At 46.9% G+C, this 20256-nt stretch overlaps 1 protein-coding gene across 1 annotated transcript; it reads left to right on the top strand.

Moving 5' to 3' along the window:
- Nucleotides 1–405: 405 nt before the first annotated feature.
- On the top strand, nt 406–20219 carry eif2ak3 (eukaryotic translation initiation factor 2-alpha kinase 3). Its single transcript, XM_088399900.1, has 18 exons — nt 406–951; nt 7429–7558; nt 13101–13295; nt 13509–13639; nt 13761–14022; nt 14111–14282; nt 14384–14509; nt 14576–14698; nt 14766–14992; nt 15182–15291; nt 15509–15631; nt 15695–15844; nt 15994–16570; nt 16776–16949; nt 17023–17196; nt 17282–17383; nt 17732–17794; nt 18167–20219. The coding sequence occupies exons 1-18, from the start codon at nt 671–673 to the stop codon at nt 18359–18361; spliced, it is 3315 nt and encodes a 1104-aa protein (XP_088256026.1). The 5' UTR covers nt 406–670; the 3' UTR covers nt 18362–20219.
- The last annotated feature ends 37 nt before the right edge of the window (nt 20220–20256 follow it).

Raw genomic sequence — 20256 nt, 5'->3', positions numbered from 1 at the left:
TTTCGACTTGGTAATCGTCGGAAGATAACCCCTGACCACAGGAAGAGAATATACCGCGACAACTATGTACCGGGAGCCACGTTGATGGTTTTGCTTCGGGCGACTCGACAACCACTGCTGATTGACGACTAGAGTATCCAATGCAGTTATCTCCTCTTGTAAACAGGGCAACGCATTGAGCCAATCGCGGTGTTGTTTACCACAATCGCCTCTCCGATTGGACGCCTTGGACGTCCGAGACTCGGCCAGTCAGATGCACTGATATTGAAGTTCGACGTTTCCGCGGGCTTCTTCTTGAGTGACGGGTAGTCAGCCCAATAAGCTTGTGCTGAGTATGCCGCCCCTTTTGATTGACACTTCTCCAGTCAACAAAAAGTGGTCTTAACGAACGCATGCTTTTCAACGTCCAATCGCTGTATGGAAACAAGGCGGAGCCTCGAATCGTAACCACGGCAGGTCTTGCATCAAGTATAAAGAGGATAACGCTCGGTTCTCTTCCCGTGGCTGTGTTTACATAAATGAGAACAAGAGAGGGCACTTTAGGGCAAATTACGACGTAACTTTTATTGACACTCATAACACAAACGATTATTTTTCTTGTATGTAAAGATTTACACGGCCGAGCAGTGGCATGTAAATCTGCTGCTTCACTAATGAGCCAGCCTTCCAAATGGAAAGGGGGCTTCGCTTTGGAAACGCGAGCATTTCTCTGGCGCTCCTGCTCCTCAACGTGCTCGTCGGAATCGGGACCCTGCACACTTTGGGTTCGGTCGTTGCCGACGGGAAGCCCCGGCTTGCCACAAGGGGCTTGGGCGATGGACACCGAGCGGTGAAGCTACGCCCGGCGGTGGCGGATGTGACCGTGGAGGACGTCGCGGACAACGGGACGCCGAGCGCCGAAGACGAGGCGTCCTGCGGTGGAGAACGTCACGGAAGTTTCCCAATGAGGAGGTAAGCGAGGCGGATGTGACACGGAACACGACGATGCCGAGCTGGCCAACATCATGAACACGTCCCCCCTTCCCACCGAGCGCTTATATAAAACAACTTTCAAAGCTTTCGCCTTCCTAACTTGACTAATGACCGAAATAACCTTAAAGAAGCCCTGCATCCCCAAATAACAATCAACCGGACAATGTCTTTTTCTTTTTGTTTTTATTTTCTAACTGTACTTCAAACTTTTGTTTATCGTGCCATTTAAATTCTTAAAACGAGAGTTAGCCAGCTGACAAATTGTACAGCAACGGAAACCAAGCGGTGAAACAATGAAAGTTATGTAAAAGTTGTAAAAATTGAAAATTGCAATATTTGTCTTTAGATTATTGGTGCATGTTGTGGTCAACGCACGTGGGCGGGGGTGATGTGGCAGCTCGGATGGGGCGACATCACAACACGCCCAGCAAGGACCCCCCCCCCCCCCCCCCCCAGAATCGTTTGCTTCCAAAGCACATAAAACAGACAAAAAAACCTATAATATTTCTTTTGTTGCTATTAAGTTGTTGTTTAATGTTTTTATGTTACTTGTTTGCTCTGTGATCCCAAAAAAAATATAAATAGCCCCCTCCGGTCACGTCATTAGGTACACCTGCACATGACTGCCATAACGGCCAGAGCCTTGTCGCAAAAAGCGCCTCATTGGAGAGTACTTATAAAAACTAAAGATTGTGATGAGTTTTTGCATGCGATTATGATTGAGGCATGCTGGGCGCAATTTGGATCTTTAGGCGAACCACGACAACTAAATGTTTGTTGTGCCACTAACTATACAGTTGTGTAATAATTAGAATCATTTTGTCAAAAGTGATATGAATTGTCGTTGCCGGAGGTGCAATTTGAAGCCAATATCGCCCTAAAATCTTTTTTCCCCATATAACGTCACTCATTAGCGGCTTTATCGCTACTTAACATGCTTATTGTTGTGGTTATAATTTTCATTTATAACTAGGTTAGCTCTTATACACGCTGAGATCTTGACGAGTTAGGATAGGAACCCAACAAAATGTCAGAACAAAAAGATGGCACAGAGTAAATCAAAATCAGATCATGTCAACATGAGTAGCAAACATGTCAACTTAGCGTTCATATTCCATCAGTTGATGTTCTACACACCATTGTCAACCGGTGGTCCTATGTCCTCTAGTGGTCCGTGGCGGTATTGCAGGTAGTCCGCGAAATTGGAAATGAAAAATAATTGTAACATTTAAAAAAAATAAAATTGATTTATTATTTTAATTTATTTTCCACCTAATTTTGTGAATCATTCACCCATCCAAATTATGTCAAACGTAGCTGAGATTCTCAAAATAGACATACAGGTACAGATAAATAGCCTGTATAGGTCTATCCTCATTCAGTGCAAAATAAAATATTTTGCCAAAGCAGTGGTCCTTTGGCAAAAACCCTTGGACAAAACCAGTTGAAACCCTCTGGTCTACATCTATTGACATATTTACATCCAATTCCCTGTGGTTGTTGTTGTTGTTATGTTTGAAATGTCAGTGTGCCCCAATTGGCTTTTTATTGTGCTATGGGCGGCAGCCTGTTGAGGCTGCAGGCTTATTTTGAAGTGCATCGCTTGCGTCTACTGCAACGCGTCAGTCAGCACCAAAATGGTACAGATTACAAATAAGAACGCACATTCGACTTTGCGTGTGTTCTTTGTTGCCTATGCCCCGTTCAGCTGGTTCACAGGAGAAGCATGTCGCTCCCTCGTGTGACGTCCTCTGAGGTTTACATGCCTGCTTTCCATCCAGCCGTCAGGAGGATTGCCGCTGAACTTGGCCCAGGTCGTACACACATCAAACGTGATGCGGCAAAGCGCAACAGGCTGCAATGTACAGTTTCATCGGCTGATTAATCTGTTATCAAAAGTTTGACCCTGCTGAATATCAGACTTTTTTGCGTATTATTTGTTAATTTGCCACCTTAGAAATGTTCCTGTGATATTTTGAAAGGTGTGTTCCATTGTGTGCTTTGTTTCCCGTCGTCTATTAATTTTGCAGTTGTAAGCTTTGATCAGCAGCTGCTGCTGTCAGTGGCTCACCTGTAAATGTAGGAACCCCCCTCCCCCGAGATGACGTGTTTACATGCACACGCGTGAATTATGCATGCGTAAACCTTTCTGTACCTCCAAGACTGACAGGGCCCCTGCGTATAGTAAGTTGCTTCCCCTGTTGACAAATTGAGTCACTCAAATGTTTTTGTTCAATATTTGTTCAAAACTCAAAGGTAGCATCTGTAGTACCATCACAGCAAGTGGGAAGGACTGCAGTGCTGTTTGTCAAACTTTTTTCACTAAGCAGCACCTTAAACAAAAAATCACAGCATCCTTCACCCGATTCCGCTTGCACCTCTCCCGCCTTCGGGAGGTTAGGTTTGAACCTGCTCCCCCACCTTCCTTTGCGCCGCCGCCCTTAACACCCTCAGGGCTCCGACAGCTCCGGATCCCGTGCGGCAACCCCACTGCTTAGCAACAGCCAATCGGCCGGGCTGGCCGTCCCGTCGGCCAATGGCGTCTGAGAGACGGGCCACTGCTCAGGATTTGAGCGGCAGGGCCACACAGGTCTGGCTATAGTTAGCTTGCAGAGGAAAAGGAGGTGTTCATGTTTTGGAAGGAGTTCATATTTTTATGCTTTTTTTAAATTAAAAAAAAAAAAAACTGTCCTGCTGACTTAGTTTGAGTGGTCGCATGGCGGGTAACCAGGGAGAGTATATTAATAGAGCTGTCCTCAATATGACAGGCCAGTTGAGGATGTGAATGAAGTGTGAGGGAAAGTTTTCTAGCACACGTGAGGCGGACTTGTTTTTTTTTTTTTTTTTTTTTTTTTTTGTAACCAGAATATGTCCTTTTCAGGACAAAAACATTCTCTATCATGTGTCCTCACACACACTAGTTCTGCTAAAACACAGAAAGGTGCTTGTTTTGGCGATTCTGATTTATTGCCGTTTGACTTGAAAAAAACAGTTGGACTTATCACCAAGTAATTTGGTAAACATGTCACTCGGGAGTTGACTCACTCACAAAAAAAATCTCAAGAATCCGAACAGTCAACGCAAGTCAGCTGTTTTGCTCTGAATCGTTAGCACCATAGAGAATTGAACAAATTGAATTAAATTCTAAAATCCAAAGCTCGTTTCATTTTACAGTGGAAATTTGGTAAAAATTGTGTTTAAAATTGTGTGTAAAAATGTTTGGAACCATACATGCAGGAGGTTTACCATTTTAGTTTTGAAAAAAAATGTCCCCTCAAAGTCAGTTTCAATTGGCAACATGAAATTTGGTTAGACATCGCCCTCATTAATACATAGACCCACAAAAAAGTTCATAGGTGGCATACGCAGGATTCTGCATTTTGCATTGCGATGCCACGTAGTGCTCATTTAGCTCAGAAAGATGAAGAGTCGTCTATTGTCATTTGAAAAGTTGTTCCCCGGGCAGCAGATTGGATTTACGAGCTCCTTTGACAAGTTGGCAGCAGGACGCATCCCGCAGCACTGCAGCACTTTGGGTGGGGCAAAGGCAAAAAAAAAAAGGTGGGATGCTCTGAGAAGGCGAGCGAGGAGGAAAAACAAGCCGGTAGCCGGTCAAAGGATGGATGGAGCATGCTGTCTTGTTTTTACTGCACTCACTGCTTGGCAACAACCAATTGCACGGCGGCGGCTGGGCCAATCAGCTGCTGGGAGTGTGGCGCCACGCCGTTTGGATTTGAGCACGTGCGAGCCGACATGGCAAGAGAGCACCATGCGGAGCTCAGCGCGCTTATGCAAGCAAGAAGAGACGAGTCTCTCTGTGTTTTTTTTTTTTTTTAAACTGCCTAAAAACCACACCCTTGACTCTGCAGTCCCCCTGACTTTGACACTTGGACAAAGACAGACAGGAATTAAATTTGTAATGACAGGAATTATTTTTTTAATGTGGCCACCTCTGGTTTGCATCATGTCTTGTCGCCAGGTTTCTTGCCCTATAAAGTGACTTTTTTTTTAAATCTGAAAATAACATGACCTGCTTCATGTGTCTCCTTGTCCAGTTAAGTGGTAAATGTTATCAGCACTTTTATGGCTTATTGTAATTTGGATTTTAAAATTTCTATAGTTATTGCCTCACAACTTCCCCCGTCTGCATTTAAAAGACATCTTCTGCCACTTGGTCAATGTCTGACAAGCGGCTTTCAAACATTCTTTTCACCTTTTGAAATGCATTTTGGTGCAAAGAATTTGGAGTGCGCCTTCTCAACTTTGGGTGCGGCCGCCCGAGCGCAGGTCGCCGCATTCTCAACTTTCTCCCCGGCACGTGCTCCCCACGCGCTCGTATTTTGGACGCTCCTCGCCACTCGCCTTGTCGCATGGTTACAAGCAGCCCCGCGCTGCCATTGGCCGGTTCGACGCACAGCCGCCTGCCCATTGGACTGAGCGCTGGAGAACAACACGGGCCCCGTTGGCTGGCGGCCGGTGCTCGGTGCCTCCTGATTGGCGGCGGCTTCGGCGGCTCTCCTTGGAGACCTGCCAGATGTAAACATTGCGCCGCGCTGTGCCGCTTTCTTTGAATGGAGTGTGTTTACAGCTCACTTTAGCACCTCCTGCAAGCGTGCGCTTGTCTCCGAGGAGCGGCGGCTGAGCGCCGGGCTAATTGGCTCCTCACGCTCCGCCGCCATGAGGACACGATGATGGCGCGACACTAACGAGCCGCTGTTAGGCAGCCTCGCCCCTCCTCACCCTCCTTCCCTATTCACCGCCGGGTCAATTTGTTGCTAAAAGTTGCTCACCGCCGCTGCCGTTGCATTGTGTGATGAAGGTGAAAATGTTTTCATTTGCGTTTAGAATTGCCTACAGATGCTGCATGATGGAAACAAGTTACTACTTTGGTCTGAATTAAGCGCCTCAACTGCCTGAAGATCTCCGCGTTTGTCTAAACGAATCACCGCAAGTCACAAGATACCCCATAGATGGTGGCAAAGCACTAATTTTGTCCAAAAAAAGTGCCTCAACTCACTTCAAGGCCTTGCCAATAAGATGCCTCCATTGGGCGGCAAAGCACTACTTTTGTTCACTAAAGATCCTGCACTCATTCCAGCGTAGTTCCTTGCTAACTACAAGCACAAAATGACTGCTGGATGGAAGACGTTTGTTTTTATGCCGGCTTGCGTCTGTCGGAGTGATTTATCACTAATTATTTTTGCGGAGCCCCAAGATGCGGCTGTCATAGCCCCAGCTTTGATAAGCGCTCTTAGAAATAAACCGCCCGCAGCTGGATTCGCTGCGTGGGGCTGTTGTAGTGTTTTTGTGTTTAGTTTTTTCTAGGGTGTCGTCTTTTGTTTGGCTTGGCCGCCGCTCTGCTCATTTGCTCCATCAGCGCCATGTGAGGATGCTCCGACCCCCCTCACTTCATCAGCACCCCACAAAAGCTTTTGATCTCCATCTTCACTTGTACTCTGTGACTTCTGTTTCTCCTTCCTCGGCGAGACTGGAAAGGGGCGCGTCCTCAACCCACTGCTTAGCAACAGCCAATCGGCTTTATGTGAGCAGGCCCAAGAGCCAATAGAAAGGGCGAGTCAATTCCTTTTCTCATTGGCGGCCGAGAGAAGGGCAAAACAATATTTTTCGTAGCACGGCTGATAATGCCAGGAGCTGATTTTTTTTTTTTTCTTCCAGCGGGAGGCGGCGATCATCTTATCTTTGACTCCTTGTTACCATGTTTGTATTTTTGGAAACGTTTGAACCTATTTCTGACAGTTGAATTCTTTAGCATTCAATGGGAAAGCCTTACTTTCTTTGCCTTCAAATATTCATTTCATTTTTTTCCCCACCACAGCGTTCGGTCTTCACAGGCAATGTGCACAATCAGAGGAAACTTCCTCCCATCGATCGGGAACAATCCCGCCTTTAGTTGCCTGCGGGACGACACGTCCTCCGGCGCTCCTTGATGCTCAAGAGCTGTTCGATAGCCGCCATCCGTCACGGATTCCTTCTGATCAATAGCGGCTGCTCAGAGCCACTCAAGTTGGTGTGCTCTGTTGCGTGCGGGCCCGCCATGACTGAGAAAGCCGTTTGCCAGTCAGAATCGAGCCCAATCAAGTCATCAATCACTCCTAAAGCGGCATTTCTGCATTGTCCTCAGCCCCTTGAAGTAGAAAAGGGAAAAAGGAATCACATTGGAAAGGTTGTGTCCCGCAGCAGCAGCCATCCAATCGATAGTCCGCCCCTGCGGCCCGACGCTTGAATGACAGCCGGTGCGGCACAATGGGCGGGGCCGACAGGCTTCGGCGATGTTCGCCGCAAAGTCCCGCCCATCAACAGGGCGCCGCTCGCCAAGTGTCTTACCAAGCATTTCAAATTAGAATTTGAACCCACAAAGGTGGTTAAAGGGTTCTGAAGAAAATGACTGAGCTCACCTTTAGTGTAGTCTGATGTTTGTTTGGATTGTTTGCGCAGGTCTCTGGTGATCATCAGCACCCTTGATGGGCGCATCTCGGCGCTGGACCCGCACAACCAGGGGCGCAAACAGTGGGACCTGGACGTCGGCTCGGGCTGCCTGGTGTCCTCCAGCCTCAGCAAACCTGAGGTAACCCCACCCCCCCAATAATTCCCCAAAATAGCATCTGGCGTTCCAGAAACAAAATTATTCCACCAAAGCAAGCCAAATGTCTTTGTTGTGGAACGGCGAGCTGCATATTTCAAGCACACGATTGTTACCGTGTCTGTCCACATGTGTTGCGCCATCATTTGTGTTCACATATCCAGTGTGTGACAATAATAAGAGAGCGTGCAAATGTACTGACGTAACTGTCGTGTGTGTGTGTACTTGAGGAATGCCTGCAAATTTTTACTGCCTGTCTGCGACCCACCCAAAAATACTCCACAACCCACTTTTGGGTCCTCACAGACCAGTTGAGAGTCACTTGCCCAAAAGGTTACGACGACCGACCGCAATGTTGATGCGAGTTCAAATTTGTAATTGTAATTTTGAGTTGAACATATTGGGTAATCGTGGAGGCAGCCGATACCAGCAATTGATACTTAAAGCCCAAATATCACGGTAATAAATTCTACTATTTTACTACTTTACTCATTTAGTTGTGGTCTATATAAAGTGGAACAACGATGCTTTTGTCTGAATTTCTCGTTTTGATACATCACAGGTCCCTCTTTTCTACTTGTTCTGAGGTGCGGCTCAGCAAGTCGTTTTGGTGCGGTCTCTTTAAATGCAAATGAGATGCTTCACACGCTGCAAGATGCGTGCCTCCCTTTCCAGTCAACATATTTGTAGTTTTTTAGCCAAGGTAGCGTTTACTTTTTTTCTTTTTCTTTTTTGTTTTATTTAAACAAGGTAGTGTTTACTTGCGCCCCAAGCTTTTTGATTGATTAAAAGATATCAACGACCGAAGACTTGTCCATACAACCATACATGACACATAATAAAATAAATCCCCTCACAATATTTATGAACGTCTTGTAAACGCACTGCAGTCAAACTACAAAGTAAGCCAATGCTAGCGAGAAGCTAACGAATCCATTAAACACATTGTGTTACCCAAGAATAATACAGCACCTTCGATGCAATTCATCTAATACAACTACTCAAAATAGACCCACAAGAAGTGAAAACAGCGTTGATGCATTGATGCATCCAACAAGGGGACATTTTGAGCTCTTCACTTTGGAATCCTTGAGTTGTTTGGACTACAAAAGTTTTACCGAGTAATAAACAAGGCGGATGGATTGGTTTCATACAAGGCGGATTCGCTAATCCGCCATGTTTATTACTTTGATTTTCGTTTGGCAACCCCCATTGCCTTGTTTGGTTTGTCCCGCCGCAACGGATGTAATAGATAAAAAAACTGACAGAAGCCCTGTAGTGGTCACCTTAAAGTCCAGCATTTGAGGTCGCGATCCTCAACAGTACCTCTGCAGCACCTGGAGGGATATACAGTGGAGCCTCGGTTTTCGACCACAATCCGTTCCAGAAGGCTGTTCGAGAAGTGAATCGTTCGAATTCCGAATAATGTTTCCCCATTACAAATGGAATAAAATTTAATCGGCTCTAAGCCAAAATAAACGCTTTTTTAAAGTATTTTTTCATTATTTTACACCATAAACTGGATAAATAAGTGAGTAGGTAATGTGTAAATAAATAATATAAATGTTAAACTGAATTAATAGAGTAGGCTAGGCTGGGGAATGTATTGCCGTATCTGTAGCAACTTGCTTGTGTGTTTCATTCTAATAGTAAAAGATATCTTTTTAAATTGTGAGGGGAAGAGAAGCACATCAAAACATTTTTTTTTATTTTTACCAATGAAAGACAGCATTTCAAAGATCATGTAAAAGAAAACAGCAAAAACGTTTTCTTAATTTTAAAAAAGTCTGTGTTTTTCAGGATCAAGCTTATCGTCGATTTTGCCATGCAAAATTCCCACGCCTACTCTGACACACGCACACCGGACTCATATTTTGCGATTAATTCTTTTTTAAATTCAACCGTTTTGCACAGTGCTTTCCTCTTTTCGCCATGATCAGCTTTACTGCTCCCATTTGCTTCCTTTGGAGGCATGATTAGAATTGATGCAATCCTCAAACGAGAATGTAATAACGAATGGAGTCAGTTGGCATGCGGGTCCTCTCGGCTCATCTCGCGAGGTTCAACAACCGAAATTTAGTGCGACATCCGAAGCAAAAAAATCTTGAATTTTTTGTTCGAATACCGATTTGTTCGAGAACCGGTACGTTCGAAAACCGAGGCTCCACTGTATTACACTTTTCTACACTCCTGGATACTCCAGATACTCAAGAAAATTATTTTAAAAGCAAAAAAACAAGTCAATTTTCACATGAGACATGTCCTTTAAGGCCCAAAAAATTGAAGCTATCCCTAAATAGCGTGAAGTTACAAAACAGCTCACGTTACAAAAGAAAAAAAACCCGAATCGTCTTTTCTTCAAAGACAACACACACACACACACACACACACACACACACACACACACACACACACACACACACACACACACACACACACACACACACACACTTCACCCCTCCCCCTTTAATCCTAGGGCACCCCTTCTTTAAGAGCAGCCGCTGAACTCGCTGCACTTTGAACAGTCGAGCAGGCGTTGGCGTTGCCTACATGAGAAACATGTAAACATGCCGAGACACCCACCCCTCTTCGCTCTGCTAAAAGGAGCGGTTTGGCCTGGAGGAGATTATCAGTTTTTGTTGAGCGCTGAGGTTCACACACACAAACACAGGAGGTACACGCGCACACGCCGTCTTAAGATCGCCTACATCGGAGCGGCACTGAGGCCGAGTTCTCGGGAGGGGGGGGGAATGCTGCCCCGTGCATGTGGATGGGATGGCTAATCAACTCCTGCTTGACACCTTAATCCGGGATTGAAACCCTGACGCTCTTATCAGAGTTCGGAGTACGCCTTGCGGTCTGTTATAAAGTTTGCGAGCTCAATTAGGGATTCGAAGATTAAGTGGTGGTTTTAGATTCTGGATTTGATGAGGATCGAGGGTTTTTTTGTTTGGTTTCGACTTTCTAGTTTGGGGTTTTAAAATAATTAAAAAAAAATTGAAATTGGGATTTGATGAAAGTTGAGTGGTCTCGTTTAGGATTTTAGTTTTAGATTTTTTTTTAACTTAAAGAACATTTGTTTTTGTCTTGTGTAATTGTTCGTTCTATGTCCACCAACCAGCATCCATCACGGTGCCTAGCCCCGCCCTGCCCCTTTGAGCTACCCAACAACTCATGGTGGTGGAAATTCAACATTTCACAAGATAGAAATATAGAAATATATGAGCAAGTCTTGTCAAGTCTGCCGTTCTAAATTTAGATGTTAAAATCCCGCTTCAGATTTTAAGTGTTTTCACTTTTTGTTCTATTTGAGATGTAAAATTTCAGGAGAGCTTCTTGTTCATGTTGTTTCTATGTGTGGGTGTTCGTGCACTCCTTGGAGGCTCCAAAGTATCAAAAGCCCCTGAAGGAAGCTCGCAGCGGCGCAAACTCGCATTTGCACCTCCGCCCCAATGTCACCTTCAGGAGCAACTTGTGCTCGCCTGCATTCGTCTTCAAGAAAAGTCAAATCAAAACGTTAAACGACAACTGTTGTGGCGAGTCCATGTCGCCCACGCCACTCGTCTCGTCCGTAAAAAAAGATTTTTGTTTGTATTTGCGCTATTTTATGGATGTGTTTTTTCTCACCGCCTTCTCCTCAAACTGTTTATTAAGGAAACAAAAAAGTTGCGCTGGTCCTTCAATGATTATGTGAGGCTTGGCGGCAAGATTTTACGGAGGCTTTAATCCTCACTCTGATGGGTTTTTGTCGTCTCAGCCACCTTCAATTCAAGACCTCCTCCTTTCATGTCATTACAAAACACACACATGCAGGATGTTTGTGTTAATATTTCAAATTGTTTACAGCGGCAAAAGTCACCCTAGTGCGTGCGTGTCAGTGAGCTGCTGAGCTTGTTTAAATTTTCACCTGTTAGCATTGGAGTGGGCCAGAGCAGAAAGAAGTCTGCTCCTCACCTCTCAACAGGCTGACTTTGCCATGACGTCATCTGTTATGATTTCTGCCACGAGAGTGTGTGCGTGCGTGTGTATTTGTATTCATGTCCCCCCACAAGTCCTTATTTTCTGAATGCAGCTTGGCCACCTCAGGCCGCGACTAACGCGTTTACATCGGCCCACGCGCGTGTACTCAGTCTGCTCGGCGATTAGGTTCCCGTCGGGGAGGGCTCTGCCGCCGCGCAATTGGCTGGCCCCCCGAAACGCTGTGAGAGGAGGCAGCCAGTCACCTGCCGCCGCCCAGCCCCCGCACTGCGCCCCTTTCTTGTCTTTTTTATAGCTCTTTTTTTTACATCGACAAACACAAAACAGCTTTGTCTGCACAAAAAGTGTGTGTGTGTGTGTGTGTGTGTGTGTGTGTGTGTGTGTGTGTGTGTGCGTGTGTGCGCATGTGTGTGTGCGTGCGTGTGCGTGTGTGTGTGTGCGCGGGCGTGCGGGCGCGTGTGTTTGTGTGTGTGCGGGCGCGTGTGTTTGTGTGTGTGCGGGCGCGTGCGTGTGTGTGTCGAAAGGTCAGTGCAAGGTTGTCAATCAAAGTGGAGTGACTCATGTTGGCGAGTGTAAAGGGATGAAGAGTGTGTGTGTGTGTGTGTGTGTGTGTGCGTGCGTGCGTGCGCACGCGCGATTAGGAGAGTGAGGTAATGTTTTGGGCCAAGAGATGATGTCATCACAGACGACAACTCACACACTGTGAGCCAATCAGGCAACGTGATGGACGACCGTCCGAGTCGGCCGGCAAGTCATTTGTTTTCAGGCCCGGCGGAAGTGGAGGAGTCAAAGTGCCAATATTTTTTTTTAGCAAAAATTATATTTGCCTCTCCATTTGTTCCAATTTGCTTCCAGCTATTTTTTTTTTTTAATTGCACGTTAGTGCAATGATCAAACGAAAATGAGCTCTGTGCTTAAGACGTCCAAGATACGCAACCAACGGACTTGCATTCCTTTATAGTTCTGAGAATATTTAAAAAAATAAACTTGGAGCGAGGTTGCCTCACAAACTTTTTCTACAAGTTGTGTTGGAACATAGCCGAGGATTAAAGCATCGGCGGCTAGGTGACTCACCTGCGTGCCTCCCACCTGCTTCATTAATGAGCTCACTAAATCTCATCATCTTGACGAGATGACATCACCCCTGTCTACCGCCCACTTAATCACCATCGACCATCAATTTTCCTCTCTCGCTGTCCTAAACTGTTTAAAAAACAAAAGTCTGACTTGGGGGGATGGGAAGAATCTCTATCCTGAATGTAAATATTGAGATTGCGTTGACTAAATTAGCCTTGCATGCACTATCCATCCCATATAAGCTGTTGATCTGATGGGATTGGGGTCAGTTTTTTGTTGCAATGATGTCATCATGGCTTGCCTAACACACATTATGCAGTGTCGCTGAAGATGCAGAAATTAAACGAAATCAAAAAGAAAAGCATGATGAAACGAAACGGAGCAAACTAAAGTATTAAGCCAAAATGATTCAAAGCAGCCCAAACCATTGACAATCATGGCTGCGTTTTTTTCCTTTGTCCCCGGGCGCCAGGTGTTTGGCAGCAAGATGGTGATCCCGTCTCTGGACGGTGCCTTGTTCCAGTGGAACCGCGATCGTGAGAGTATGGAGGCGGTGCCTTTCAGCGTGGAGTCCCTCCTGGAGTCGTCCTACCGCATCGGAGAAGACACTGTCTTGGTCGGCGGCAAGTCGCTCACCACCTACGGCCTGGGCGCCTACAGCGGCAAGGTACGCAATTATGCACGACTTTCTTCATTTTGAGTTTTTTCTTTCTTTCTTATGAATCAGAACACGTTAGTATTTTTTTGTAAATGCTTCAGTTTTTATAGTTATTTGTTTATTATAGTTCTTATTATATATATATTACATTATTGTTTTATTAGTTTTTATTTATTTTCTGAATTTGTTATTCATTGACCAAAATTGCCTCGTCATCTTTAGCTGCGCTACATCTGCTCTGCGGTGGGCTGCAGCCACTGGGGTGCCGAAGAAACGGAAGGCGAAGACGTGCTCCTGCTTCAGAGGACCCAGAAGAGCGTTCGAGCCATCAGACCTCGCTCAGGAATGGAGAAGTGGGTAGTATTCTCAAGGCATGGGCGAGTAACCATATCCTGATATAGGTATCGGGCTGACGCCGGCCTTATTTCAAAGTATCAAGTCACATGACAGTGTGGCTTATTTTCGGGGCTTCAGGTGGAACTTCAGCGTGGGAAACTTTGAGCTGAAACTCGTGCCAGAGGCGCAGTCAGCCATCAGCTTCCTGGAGGGAGAGATGGCCAACGGGGACTCCTGGTGGCGAGGGGAGCGTCCACAAATAATCACAGAGGAGTCCAAAGAGCAGGCGGACAACAAGAAGAACTACAACCTGGACTTGGTCATCAAGGTGTCCGTCCCTGATTGGAAGGTGATGGCCTTCAGCACCGGGGCTGATGGACAGCTGGTCTGGGAACACCAGGTGAGAAAAGACTGCTTTGCCTAGCTCAAACGCAGGTAGGGGACCTTTGGGAGTAAGTCTGCTAGAAAATGGCTTGCTCTCGTTCTAGTTCTGCACTCCCATTGCATCCGCCTGGCTGGTGGCCGGTGGTAAAGTCACTCCCATAAGCCTGTTTGACGACACGGCCTACAGCAACCATTCGGAAACTGACGAGGAGGACGACGACAACGACGACAATCCGGACGCAGCCAAGGATGCTTCGGCGTCCAGCGTTTACCTGGGTATGTGTTTACCTGCGCCCCCGTGTGGTTGAAACTCACACAGCAGCAGGGGCGTAACAACTTAAAATTGATCATGAATATTTTGGGGTGCCCTCTTGAAGGGATGTTCCAGGGGCAGCTCTACCTCCAGTCCTCCGTGAGGATCACCGAAAAGTTTCCGTCTAAAGCCATCGGGTCCGAGAAGGACATCATTCCGCTACCCACCGTCAAATGGAAGCCTCTCATCCGTGAGTTTAGCGCCTCGCAGAGTCGGGATGACGACATGCGTTGACCCCGCCGCTGCTCTTCGGCAGATTCGCCGTCTCGGACTCCGGCCTTGGTCGGCTCGGATGAGTTTGACAAGTGTCTAAACAACGACAAGTTCTCCCATGACGAGTACAGCAATGGAGCCTTGTCCATCCTGCAGTATCCCTACGGTGAGACCCGAGACCCGCAAGCTGGCCTTGTCAACATTTAACCCGCCCCTCCACCTTCCTTCCGTAGACAACGGCTACTACTTTCCCTACAACAAGCGCTACCGGGGGAAGCGGGATAGCGCGGTGAGTGTGATCAAGAGAAGCGAGGCTCAGCCCGAGAGAGGCAGAAACAAAGACCCCGTGCTGCTCCTGCCCTGGTGGAAGGAGATCCTGGGCACCATAGTCTTCTGCATCGCCGCCACCACCTACGTGGTGCGCAAGTTTTTTCACCCATCGGCCTCAGTCAGTGGCAGGGTAAGACCCCAAGCCCAAAAAGGACCCTCAGGTACACACAACGGGTGGGACAGGGAACAAATCAAGTGAGGTCACCCCAGCTAGCTTTGATTAGATTTCTACCAAAGCAAACACGGCCGGTTTTGTCTTTTCTGCGAGTAGATCTTGTTTGATCAGTGTGTTTTTTTTCTTCTTTTTTCTCCTCCTAAGCAACGTAAAGAGTCCGAGACGCAGTGCCAGACTGACAAGACCGACCTCGAGGTCGTTGAATCCAAAGAGCCGGACGCAGAGGAAACGCGCTCCAGCAAATATGTGTCCAGGTACGTCATTAGCAGAATTGGCTTTATACCATCGTCAGTGAAGGAGCTCACAAACACGGAACAATTGTAGCGGTACATTCGAGCAACATGAAATAAGGATAAAAATATGCAATCAAATAAACAAAAAAATATCTTTCCATCACCACGAAAACAAAAACAACAACTTGTATGTAGTGTCACTAAATGAGCTGAGATGGTGTCATGTGTGTCTCTTCAGGTACCTGACAGACTTTGAGCCCGTGCAGTGCCTCGGCCGCGGGGGTTTCGGCGTGGTCTTCGAAGCGCGCAATAAAGTGGACGACTGCAACTACGCCATCAAGAGGATCCGACTGCCCAACAGGTGCAGTCGCCAATCCGAGCCGAGCGAGCCGTGTTGCTCAAAGGCGTTCTCTGTCTCCTTCAGGGAGGTGGCGCGTGAGAAGGTGATGCGGGAGGTGAAAGCCTTGGCCAAGCTGGAGCACCCCGGCATCATCCGCTACTTCAACGCATGGCAGGAGAGCCCCCCTGAGGGCTGGCAGGAGAAGATGGACCACAGGTGGCTGCAAGACGCCAGGTAAGACTGACATCGGGGTTGGACCATTTCATCGGCCGATTCAAAGCCGTGCATGAAGTGAAGCATTTTGTGTGCAACACCGCGTTGCAAGACGAGCTCAGAACCATTGTTGCCACAAAGGTTCGAATTGACCCGTTTCTGTCTTGTAGTGCCACCGAATCGCCAATGAGCTTCGTGGACCACATGGAGGCGCTGTCCGTCAAAGTGCCCGTGTCCAATTCCGTGTCGCTGGGCGGTGGCTCGGGCGGCGGTGCCACAGGTCTGCCGGTGAACGGGTACAATCATCACCAGGTCCACGGCGGCTGCGACACCACAACACGCTCGGGCCTCAACGGCGACCGGGCCTTTTACCCTATTCTGGGCCACGGCAGCTTCGAGTCCGAACCGGACAGCCAGACCGAGCCGGACCGCCCCGACACACCCGACTCCTTTGATCTATGCCTGCCTCACCGGCCCAGTGACTGCACCTCGTCCTCTTTTGACATCGTCTTTGAGGACTCGGGATGTGACCGCGACGCCGGCGTTGAGGTGGATGCCGAGGAGGACTCTGCCTCCGGCGCCACCCGTTCAGACCCATTCGGCGTCGCGAGGACCGGTTTGTCTTCATCGCACATTCGACAGCCTGAGAGCGGCCAGCCCTCCTCTTCTTCGCCACCTCGGCCCAACTCGCTGGCCCTGGCGCTACCCCCGACTCCTGCTGGCCAACGTGTGCAGCCGTCTCCCAAGGTTCAACATTTTGATGCCACTTCTTTTTGTCTCGTGCTTCTTGATTTGCTTTTCCAGACTCCAAAAACTCCTTAGTTTTGATATTGTTTTGCCATTTTGGCTTACAACCGCCCCCATACAATTTAACGGGTATTTTGCCCCATTGTATTCTAACAACCTGTAAGATCTAGTTTAATGCCGCGAATTTGTGCCATCCCGTCTGCAGGTGTATCTGTACATCCAAATGCAGCTGTGCCGCAAGGAGAACCTGAAGGACTGGATGGCCCAGCGCTGCCTGCCCGAGCAGAGGGAGCACAACCAGTGTCTGGACATATTCCTCCAGATTGCCGAAGCCGTTGACTTCCTGCATAGCAAGGGCCTGATGCACCGGGACCTCAAGGTAAACGCAGCCAGCAACGGCCTGAGGCTCAGAGCCGCTCCGCTCAGAGCCGCTTTTTTTCTGTGTCTTTCAGCCGTCCAACATCTTCTTCACGGTGGACGATGTGGTGAAGGTGGGCGACCTGGGCCTGGTGACCGCCATGGAGCACGAGGAGGACGAGTGTGAGCAGTGCGCCCTGACACCGGCGCCGCTCCTCACACGACACACGGGCCAGGTGGGGACCAAGCTCTACATGAGCCCTGAGCAGGTGGGTCACTGCAGCGAGAGCACTTGTGCTTCCAACATGGGTTCCTACTATCATTGTGTCGTCGTTGTCGTTGTTCGCCTGGCAGCTTTCCGGGCAGTCGTACTCGCACAAAGTGGACATTTACTCTCTGGGCCTGATCCTGTTTGAGCTGCTCAACCCGTTTAGGACGCAGATGGAAAGAGTGAGGGTGAGTCAACAAGTGTCGTGCTAACTTGACCTGCCTGAAGAACCTCTGTGCCAGTTTTGAGCCAAAAATTAAAATCTATGGGATGACTCAGTTGTGTTGTTACTCTGACTTGACTTGCCTGAGGAGCCTCGGTCCGTTCACTCTATGGGATGACTCAGTTGTGTTACGGAAACGTAACTTCCTTAAGAAACCTCATTCCGTTGACTCTGGGCCAGTCACACGAGGGGTGCAAGCTAACAAAATTGACAATATTGTTAAGGGATCGTTTTTGACTTTGATGCCTGTTTTATTTGATAAAAAAAAATCTTTGGGCATGGTGTTCACGTGAGTTGTCATGTCTTCCTGCAGACCTTGATGGAGGTTCGATCGTTGCGCTTCCCAGAGTCTTTCTCCAAAAACAACTTTCACGAGGTCAGTGGCCCTTTGCTGCTATCTAGTGGTGACAAAACACACCTTTTTTACTTTCAATTGTATTTTACAACACACAGGAAAATTTGTTTAATATAAAAGGGAAAATTGCTAAACGTCTTCTCTTATTGCAACTTAATTTTGTAAAATTGCGTTTTGATTTACTATTCTTTTTTTTATCATTAGCATTAGCGTAGGACCTGATCACATTTTTTTTCTGTGTCTTGGTTAAGCGTATCCAAACATTTTCTCCTGATATTGCAACTGTTTCTCCTACAGGACTCCAACTTTATTCTTGTAATATTCAAATTTATGGCTCATTCCAGTTGTGAATGTATTTTTGTCACAAGCCGATTTGTTCTCTCTGTTCGTTAGTTGAACATGGTGCTTAGCATGCTGTCGCTCAGCCCCGGCGACCGTCCCGAGGCGGCTGACATCACCGGCCTGCCGCTCTTCCGGGACCTGGAGCTGCCGTGCCGGCTGGCCGTGGTGCGACAGCGCTCGCGCACGTACAGCACCTCGTCAACGGGGGGAGGAGGACTTATCTCGCGACAGCCCAGCGCCACCTGATGCACCCCCGCCAACACGACAGACGAGACAATGACTTTTTTTTTTTTACACTACTGCTACTGATTTCAGTCAAGTGCCCCTTGGAACATGTTTTCCCCCCCGTCACGCATCAGTCTCAAAATCTCAGGTACGACAAGCACGAGGAGAGACCTTCAGCCACATGCCTGATTTGGAAGACCCCCCAAAAGATAACAGACATTCTTTTTTTCTAAATATAGGGTGGGTGGAGATCTGAATTGCCTTTTGACTAAATGAATGGCCCAAGTCAGTGCTTTGACTACTACTACTCTGCTTTTTTTTAAGACCCCGTTCACGCTGAGCTTGTATCTATACTTTCTGACAAGCTATTTCCACATTGTTATTTGCCTAATAGCAGTTTTCAGAAAAATTGACAGAAAAATATAACTACAAATGTCACTATTCTGCCTGAAAGACCCTAAATTGTTGTTTGACAGTTTTCTGGCAAAATTGTGATTTTTTGCTCATTCTTGTTGGCAGTGTGAAAGGTTCTTTCGGTCTTGTTTGCTGTTGGGTGTACATAAGGCCACATTCCACTTTTGAAGGAAATTTGTAAATAGGAGCATAGCAGTCAGCAGGACATTTCAGAATGTCTCAGCGTGACCTCTGGAGGGTGGCGACTGCTCACTTTTTGTAGTGACCGCTCGGCTCGTTCACTGCAGTTTTGTGGCCCGCGTCTACAAGGCTGTTACTTTTGTTACTAAAGTTATTTTTTTTTTTTTTATATTGGATTTGTTCTTCGGTTGCAAAACGCCCTTGTGGTTTGGTCCTACTGTGCCCCCTAGTGCTTTGACATGACACTGCAATCGATTATTCTGAAGAAAAAAACAATTCATAAACTGCCATAAAGTGCCATTATTATTATTGTTACTATTGTTTTAAATCCAGCCATGTATGTGTGGACATGATCCAAAGTATTTCGAGCCAATCTGAAATCGATAGATTCGCAAAAACATTTTTTTTTAGTTTCTGGATGAAATGCCAGAATTTTGACTATTCCCCTTAATGATGCCTTTTTTCCAAACTTGCAATTTTGTTTTTTGAAAAATAATGACTTGCCCCCACTAACTGCACAAGGATCGCAATTTTAGACATTTTTATAACTCCTCATAGAATTTCAGATTAAGATTTAATTCAACCATCAAGCACTCATGGGGGGAAAACCAACCACGCATTTTTTTCTCTGAATATTCCAACATTTTTTTTTTTTTTAATACGCACCTGACTTTATTTTGTAATTCTGATTGTAATATTTGTGGCGCTGAGCGTGGGCCAAAGAAGCCGCCGCTGAACACCCGGTCAGCCTGCCCTCAGTTTTGGCCCGAGACCTTACATTTTGGACCTGAGGTCGGTCACGTGATCAAGTGCTGTGAGTCACATGACTGTTGTGTGCTCCCGTGATTGTCGTTTTCTAACGTTTTGGGGATAAGCGTTTTTTTTTTTTTTTTAAACTTGTCATTATTCTTGTTCTAATTGTTATCCAGCGTGGAAAGCCAAGTGCCGTTCACGGGCTGGCCTTTTGCGCTGCGCACGCACACAGCGTTGCGGACAATCACCACATCAAGTCGTCACTGATTGTTCCTCTTCTGTTTGCGGAGGTTTCTTTGCCATTTATTTGGCTCTGACAGAGAAGGGAAGAATGTGAAGGCATAAGTGCTTAAAAAAAGGGGTTGAAAAGGCACACATTCTTCTCTGTCCATACAGAATTGTAAATATGTTGATTTAGGTTTTTATTTATGTTCTACGCTGTTGATCAATCCGTTTGGGGTTGGCGTTTATTAACGAGAGAATATGACTTCTTACAAGTCTGACTTTAATAAAACTGAAAAAAACAAAACAACTTGCAATGTGTCTCCACCTCCTTTTTATCCTCCGCC

The sequence above is a fragment of the Syngnathus floridae genome, chromosome 16 (genome assembly GCF_059516105.1).
Source record: "Syngnathus floridae isolate MCC-2025c chromosome 16, RoL_Sflo_1.0, whole genome shotgun sequence".
Lineage (NCBI taxonomy): Eukaryota > Metazoa > Chordata > Actinopteri > Syngnathiformes > Syngnathidae > Syngnathus > Syngnathus floridae.
Note: the sequence above shows the minus strand (reverse complement) of the source record. Positions and strands in the feature narration are given on the sequence as shown.